This window comes from Cheilinus undulatus, linkage group 7 (assembly GCF_018320785.1).
Source record: "Cheilinus undulatus linkage group 7, ASM1832078v1, whole genome shotgun sequence".
NCBI lineage: Eukaryota > Metazoa > Chordata > Actinopteri > Labriformes > Labridae > Cheilinus > Cheilinus undulatus.
This window is the reverse complement of record NC_054871.1, coordinates 28,813,291-28,821,575: the sequence shown is the minus strand read 5'-3', so window position 1 is coordinate 28,821,575 and position 8,285 is coordinate 28,813,291. Positions and strand designations below refer to the sequence as shown.

The window sequence follows — 8,285 nt, the reverse complement described above, 5'->3', positions numbered from 1 at the left end:
AAACAGAATTTTAGAATTTTTATCAAATTTAAGTGAATAAAAAACAGAAAAACAACATTGAAAGAAGTATTCAGAACCTTTGCAAAAACACTAAAAATTAAGCTCAGGTTCCTCCCATTTCTCTGGATCTCTGCCGAAATGTTTCTACATCATGATTGGAGTCCACCTGTGGTAAATTATACTGATTGGACATGATTTGGAAAGGCACACACCTCTGTATAAAAGGCCTCCCAGCTGACAATGCATTTCAGATCAACCCCCCAGCCATAAGGAAAAGGACCTGCCTGCAGAGCTCAGAGACAGGACTGTTGCAAGGCACAGGTCTGGGTTAGGCTACCAGAAATTGTGTCGCACTGAAGGTTCCCAAGAGCACAACATTCAATTAGAAAGAGGTGACCAAGAACCTGATGGTCACTCTGAGCTCCAGAGATCCTGTGTGGAGATGGGACAAAGTTCACTGCATCGCTTTACCAACCTGGGCTTTGTGGCAGAGTGCTAGACAAATGCCTCTCTTCAGTAAAAAACACATGGCGTTAGCTTTGACCTCATGGCTTGGTTTTTGCTGATATTTCAGTTTTTCTTTTAAATAAATTTGCAAAAAACAAACGAAAAATTAAATTCTGTTTTCATATTGTCATTATTGGGTACCAAGTGTAGATTATTGAGAATAAAAATTCCCCCGACTGTAGCATAAGGCTGCTACAAAACTAAATTGAAAAAATGAGGGGGGTCTGAATACTTTCTGAATGCACTGGAGGTCAACATCATTGCTCAAAGTAAATCTTTCTGCTTTGAAACATTTCAACTTGTTCTTTCTTATTAGAGGTCATGCAATAAAAAATAGAAAATGTACATGCTTGAATTTATTATCTAAAGGGGAATAAACAGTTCCCCCTAAAAGTCCTTTAAAGTAGGAAAATTAGTTCAAGTATTAGTATAAACTGAAAATAAAGCTAACATAAATGTTAATTTATAGGCATCTTAAGATGCTGCATGACATTTTTGGTTAGCAGGGTCTTCAATACTGTATGCACATAGCTGTGGTGGTTAGCAGTAATTTAAGTTATAAAAAAAGGCATGGTATTTAATACTCAAGGTTGACTGTTTTGAAAACAAAAAGACAGAACTACAGAAATTCACTGTGCATTATTGGTAACTAATGCATTTATTCATAGGAGAATACAACAAGTGGTCCAGTACAAGGCAGCAGTTTAATAACAGTAACAAACTATTCATTTTTTCAACAATCAGTTTTTAAAAAGGAAAAGCAAAAGTTATGATCATCTGAAGATGATCAAAAAGACAATTATAAATTAAAGTTCCGTTGCTCCATTTACAAACAAAGAAATAAAATTACAAAAAAAAAAACAAAAACACCTTCATAAAAAAGAATCCTTGGTTCTATTTACAAAATCTGTACAGGGATGAAGAAGATTCCTCCTCCTGCTGCAAGAAAAACAGAAAAAAAGTTAGATGCTTGCTTTTTTTAACGCACCACTATTTTTTTTTTTTAGGCAAAATTCTTCTCCTTCTTTAATATTTGATAATATGCATGTGATGTCTGGCAGATTTGACCAACTTCAAATCAGACTTCATACCTATAAACGATTGAGCAGGTTGTTCTGAATGTCTTCATACACTTGATTGTAGAGGTCTTCTTTGGGTCTCAAACCATCCAGGTACTCTGCAACACAAAAAAATAGCAAGCTTAGTAACAATAAAGGAAAAACTGCACCACTGATCTGGCATGCATGCACTGACATGAACAAGATAAAGTGTCTGAGCAACATACCAATATTCATACTACATTCCTCCATGGCTCTCCTGTGCTTCAGGTACATGGGCCACACGTGGCCATCAAACAGGCCAGGGGGGTCAGGGACCGTGTACTGTCTTGTACTGTGAAAATAAATAAAATCACACTTGTTAGAAGTTGCATTGGCCAAAGGGAATGTAAGGGAATTTGAGTATGAAAAAAAACTTAAAAACTTATGTTTCTATCATCTCTCACCTTCTCCTTCTCTTGCACTCGTCGTAGGGAATGGTGATGTAATAGCTCTTGTTGAACACATCAAGGAGAGGCCTAAAGGTAATGTACAAGGTCACCAATGATGTTACATGTACTAGAGTAAAGAAGCAAAGTCATGCAAGTGACTGCACTCTCGCTTATCTGTGCCTCTACAGGGTGCTTGAAATTCATTCCTGTCACACGGTGTACTCATCACCTCTCAGCCAGCTTTCAGGACAACTCAGAGCCTCTTTCTACTGAAACTCTTATCTCTATATGCAGGACCCGCCTGCTTAAGATTTCCAATGGAAATCATGCAAAGCAATCACGTGATACTACAGAAATAGGAACACCAAGCCAATGTTTGTTGTCATAGATTTCTTAGAATTTGCAAGGAACACGGCGCCTGTTTACCTTTACTGATTATTTAATATTAACATTTGCTTATTGCATGCATTTGAAACAAAACACATTTTTAATTATAAAGTTAAATATGTATAAAGTCAGCTTTGCTAATTAATATGGTCAAAACAGAAACTGAGAAGTAAACAGAGTTAATGATAGTAAACTTACTGGTAGTTGTAGAGCAGGAAGCCCTCCACGATAAGAATGTGGATCTGCTCGTCTGGGTTGGACTCCTCAGATGGGGTGGACAGAGTGACACCATGTGAGCGGGCAAACTTCACTGGGTTTTCGATCCATCCTTTTACTGTGTTGGTCATGGCCTCCATATCCAAAGCTGTGATCACTGCAGAATGAGATTAACAGAAAGAAATACGATGGAAAAAAAGAAGATAAATTACAACTGAGAAAAAATAAGAATATGAGGATGAAGAACGTGTTTGTATTGCACTCCAAGTTACTGGAGGTTACTGTCTGTTTAGTTTATACTGATCGTTGTGTGGGTTAAATGGATGTGGTGCATCTTAAACTTTGATGGTGTAGGTTTATGGTAAAAAGGGTCAACAATGAGTCATTGGCAGTCTTCAGTGAAGTCTTACCATCCCATTGTTTAAAGCCGTCCTCCCCGACTTCTATCTGATCAGGTTTCTGAAATAACAGTCACCAATAAAATATTGCTGCAACCTCACAGCTCTGAACACTTGCAGATCCCACGCACATGCCAGAGTAACACAGCCAAACAAGTGCACACAGTAGACAAAGGAAAATACAAACAAACAGCAAAGGGTATGAACATAAAGAGAAAGAAAATTAAAAAGTGCACAGATGTATAAAAGAGGGGAATGGGGAAACTAAAAAAAGTTACTAAAGGAGTTCAGGGTGAAGTGATGCCTTTGTGTTAGAAAGCGATCACAGTACTATGACACTAATAACAGGAAACATCAAGAATACAAGAGAAGAAATGAAAACTGAAGCAATAAAGTAAGAAAACTGCTACATTAAGGTACTTAAACAGTTTAGAACTGAGCATGTGGTAAAGGATGTTACTGTGCTTACATGCAACGGCCATGCAGTGCTCACTTTATGAGGAAGTAACAATATCATCTCTAAACTGTTCATCCACTGGCTAAAACTCACCTTGAAAAAGTCATCTTGGTGCACAACACAGCAGTTGGGCAAAGTCTTGATCAACTTATTTGTCAGGGTGGTTTTGCCACCATTTGTAACTCTGTCAACAAAAAAGGCAAAAGTGTCAAAATGGAGATGAATAATGTTTTCTGACACAATCCTGGTTTATGCCTTAATGCTTTTGATAATTATTTCTAAAAGTTCAGGAAAACACGTGGCGCCCAGTGTTTACATCTGGATGTGGTTTAATTCGATCACTTCAAAATAGCAAAATCAGTCTAAAACACAGGAAAAAAAATTCAACAGTGGTTGGTGTATGATTAAGAGTTGCATCTCTGTTGATGACTTAATGTTCTGATTACAAAGTATGTTGGTTTGTTTCAATGAAAAATAAATCATTTAAATTGTGTCATCTCCCCTTATTGTTAATAGAATAAAGTGTTTAAAACAGTCATTGGTGTTTAGTTTTATTTGTACTGATGTCAGCTTTTCCCTCCACTTTTGAATTCAGTCTCGCGGTGAATTTTCAAATGTCCCGCCTGATTTATGACAACAAAACAGCCAGACCGGATGTGACTTTAAACCGGTTTAACAGCCCAGTTGTATTCACGAGTTCAGGCGGGCAGCAAATAAAACGTGACTATCGACACAAAGCAAATGTAAGTCCCCTTTACAAATAGTTTTTTTTCCCCAAACCACACACAGTCACACAAGTTAATTCAAAGTCAAATGTCTTCAGTAATCCCCTGAACATTCTGTTATTCAAGCATGAATGGCAAAAAAAGAAGTACTTAAGAGTGAGTCAAGAACAACTATAGCAGAGGACTATTAGAAAACACAAGCTGTTTAATTAAAGATAAGAACTTACCCGCCAATTCCTATAATGTACTTCATATTTTTTCGCTTTAGTTAGTCCTTCTCGACGTCAGCCCAAGAAGCGCTCACGATAAATTTTACACCTGAGACGAGAACAAAGGTCCAAATAAAATGCTTTAAAAGGTCGAAAAATTCTCTTCTAACGTGCTCACGTTTCTCTCTAGTACTTCATTCACTCTGCGCGCGAGGCACTGCACTTTATATCCAACTTGTGTCGTCTTGCGTCACCGCCTACGCACGCATGAGACGCTCTCGTGGTACGACGTGCTCGTGCCCTTACTACAAACTTCCTCCCGGAAGCCAATCAGTGAAGACAGGGCCACTATAACCAGCCAATCAAAGCCCGCGAACTTTCACATATTTACATATTTCCCAGCAGCTGCTTCTGTCCGTCACAGCGATGGATGACCAGATGCTCTGACCGTACTATTTTATTTCATCCACCTGATGTCCAGCTGACTGTGGAAAACTACAAATGATGATGTCCTGTGTATACAATAGATTAACATTCTGTCCTGCACTGATCTTTTCCAGTAAACCAACATATGCCTATTTTTAAAAACAGGGCTACTGGCTTATTGATTAGTCTAAACATTACGATCTGGAAACTTAAGATATCAGTCAATAACTGGGTGATATTAAAGAGGAAATACCCTCCAACGTGAAGAAAAATGGCTGTTTATAATTCTATTTTAGTCACCTGATTAGTATGGCAGGACTCAAATTGAAAGTTAAATCTGAAAACAGTGCTAACTTGTAGAGGAACTGTAATTGTCATTGGATAGAAGGTTTTAGTAATTGCATTAAAACTGATTAAGGACATGTGCCAAATTCCTTTCATTTCTTGAGGATGGATTTAACTGAACTCCAGGGGATGATGTAGAATTTTTTTACCCATTCCCACACTTATGCTTTTCAATCACCTTTTCTCTGAGCTACTTGGAGTGTTCTGTTGTCTCTATGGTGTAATGGTAGCCAGGAAAATTGATTAACCAGTGAGTGCACTCTCCAGACACAGGTGTCTTTATATTACAATCACTTAAGACATTCACTGCACTCAGGTGATCCTCATTTCACTAATGTTGAGACTATTGGCTGGACCTCTGCTTAATTAGATCAGTCACTTTAAATAGGATGAATATTTATGCTGTGACTTATTTTACATTGCATACTTTTGTTTTATTGGCTTAACTTTGTAGAAATCATTTTCACTTTTATATTAAAGGCTTTTGTTGAAGTGCGGCCAATTTAATTCACTTAATGCTATTATTGTATTTTTGTCATTTTTTGTGCTGTCAACAAAATTAAGTCACGTATATTGTCCATGATTTTTTCATTAATTTTCTGACTTTAAAAATGTATTCAGTGAGTGCAATAAGAAATAATAGCCTACCTAAAGCTGTAGAAAATTTTAAACCAAGAGTTTAGCAAGCATGCTGTGCAGATTGTTAATTTATGATACAGGATAGTTGGCTATGTTAAACTGACATAATTAAAATAACTTTTGTAAATTCTGGGTTTACTCTATAAAACAGTGCGCAAGGGATGTCTAGTATTCAGGCACAATAAGGCTACATCATGTAAAAATATTGAGCCACAGTGGACTATCTTCACACAAGCTACAGTAATCAGTTCAGTCTGCTTCACCAACTTTAACTTTCTCTTGATATTCAGAGCTTTAAATGTTTTGATGGAAAATTGAAATATGCTATAACACAACACAAATAAAGACAAAAACTAACTCAACTTGAGAAGCCTAGCAATTGGCTCATAGCTAGTAAATATCTTATGTGATTTAAGTTAAGATGGTTTCATTGTGTTGAGAGCTAGTTGTGCTCATTTTCAGTGGTGTAATTAGTGATCCTTAAAGACGAACATTCAGTATTTCTTTGTGACTTTACACCTTCAAGCACACTAATACTGTAAAGTATACTCGCCACCAGGCAGGGTAAACGTATTGATCAGGGTGGGGAGCCAGCAAGAGGGAGCCTAAGTAAAGAAAGAAACCAACAATCGAGGAAGACTGTCATAAGAAGCTCCAGTGTTTAAACCAGTAAGGTTACAACCTGGGCCCACACTGAAGTTGTCATAATGAATAGCCAACGGCTATTTTTGATTGGGCTAGTGCTAGCCTTTTCCCTTGTAAATCACATAATATATAGAATATAGCTTATGTCCTCTGACAGTGCGACCCGCCTGTCTGTGTGCATGTCCATCTGTAACATGAATCCTGTCACAGTCATCAGAGGTCAGGGGTCCACTAAAAGGGTTCCTCTCTGTCAGTTTGAGCATGTAAAGAGAGAAAGGTGTTACGAATGACTCATGTGACCATCTTGTGTCTATGAAGACGTCACAGGACCCTAACCGAGGACAGACGCTATTCTTGGTTTCCTCCAACATGCCACCATTAGGCATCAGTAGTTTGCATTTTATCAAGTGGGCACATTATTGAGATTATCGAATCAAAAACCGTATCACTGACAGACAGTGTTTTTCTTGATGTACTAGATCACGGTTTGTGCTCTGCTCTCTTAACCACAACAACAGATCAAGCTTTTTCAGTCTTGGAACCATCATGTTTGCTAAAAAACAGTTTTCCCAATCAGCCATGCTTATGCTTCAGTTTGGAGTTATCAAATAAAAGGGACAGCCCTAAACCAGATTGTTCACACAAAAACTCAAAGTTTAGAGATAATCTGAGCAGACAGATAGAGAAACTGGTTATTATAAACAGGCTGCTGTAAGCAGGCCAACAGCAAAGCATAACAAGGAGCATGAGATAGTTACAAAACAGAGGAAGTGGTGTGTTTGAAATGAGGCTGAAAGTAGAGATAGAAAGGTACATGGGTTAGGAAGTTCAAGACACTGTAGGACTGAACAGAAAGGGAACAGGCATGTAAATTGAGGAGGAGGGACAAATCAAAGGACATCTGGTGGAAGGGTTACAAACTGCAGCTGAAAAGGGGGAAATGACTGTTCAACAGGTAGTACAGGGCCGGCTTTAGCCTTTTTGACGCCCAAGGTGAGATTCCAGTTTGGTGCCCCTCATCTTCAGCACTTCATCATCACCTCAGAGAAAGTTTTTATTTTCTTACCTGAAATAAAAATTATTTTTCATATGCCGCACGGTGAAACTTGGCTTTCATTTGGAGTTTGTTGCAAACTCCAAGCAGGCTTTCATATGTTTATGCACTGAGGAGAGTCTTGCGTCTTGCCACTCTGCCAGAATGGTGGAGGGCTGCACTGTTGGATCTCCTTCTGAAACTTTATCCCATCTCCACGTAAATCTGTGCTTTGCAGCAATGCTGTCTTTGAACTCTGCAGTCGGTCCCTTTGACCTGCTGGCTTGATTTTTGCTCTGATATGCATTGTCAGCTGTAAGGCCTGCTATAGAGAGGTGTGTGTTGGCCAAATCATGTCCACTCAATTTAATTTACCTCAGGTGGACTCTGATCAAGGAGTAAAAACATCTCAGCAAAGATCCAGAAAAATGGGAGGAAGCTGAGCTAAATTTTTTTGCAAGGGTCTTGTGCCAGTGTGACATTTCTGTTTTTAATCTTTAATCAATCTTAGAAAATGTCTAATACTCTGTCTTCACTTTGTCATGATTGGGCACTGAATGTGAATTAATGAGGATGAAATGTTTGTTTTTTAACGGTAGCGTCAGGCTGCAACAAGAAAACTGTAAAAGTGTGTGGATCTGTATCCACACATCATCTGCATCCATCATGCCAAAAGTTCTCATAAATGGTCAGGTACCACTGTTAATATTTTACATAATGTTGAGATGTGTAGTGGTTCATTTTTATTTTGAAATCAAGCCTGCAATGGCCTTTAAAATTGTGTTTTATTTTGAAATGTCAATTCACAG

The 8,285-nt window shown here is 38.1% G+C and overlaps 1 protein-coding gene across 2 annotated transcripts; it reads right to left on the bottom strand.

Moving 5' to 3' along the window:
- Positions 1-1,135: 1,135 nt before the first annotated feature.
- On the bottom strand, positions 1,136-4,608 carry LOC121511782 (muscle-specific beta 1 integrin binding protein). 2 transcript variants are annotated; one of them, XM_041790576.1, is made up of 8 exons: positions 4,407-4,608; positions 3,548-3,638; positions 3,010-3,058; positions 2,582-2,756; positions 2,012-2,083; positions 1,793-1,899; positions 1,599-1,684; positions 1,136-1,446 (listed from the first exon to the last, which is right to left on the bottom strand). In XM_041790576.1, exons 1-7 carry the CDS (start codon positions 4,430-4,432, stop codon positions 1,599-1,601), a joined length of 606 nt encoding a protein of 201 aa, XP_041646510.1. In that variant the 5' UTR covers positions 4,433-4,608; the 3' UTR covers positions 1,136-1,446. The 2 variants fall into 2 exon arrangements, with proteins under 2 accessions (XP_041646510.1, XP_041646511.1); XM_041790577.1 differs by lacking the exons at positions 3,010-3,058; positions 4,407-4,608.
- Positions 4,609-8,285: the final 3,677 nt, after the last annotated feature.

Excerpts from the sequence above, each read along its gene's own strand:
- LOC121511782 (XM_041790576.1), bottom strand. The coding sequence starts at position 4,432 with ATGAAGTACATTATAGGAATTGGCGG. Across the intron at positions 2,757-3,009 it reads CGGCTTTAAACAATGGGATG|TGATCACAGCTTTGGATATG; the intron begins GTAAGACTTCAC and ends CTCATTCTGCAG. Across the intron at positions 1,685-1,792 it reads GGAATGTAGTATGAATATTG|AGTACCTGGATGGTTTGAGA; the intron begins GTATGTTGCTCA and ends TTTGTGTTGCAG.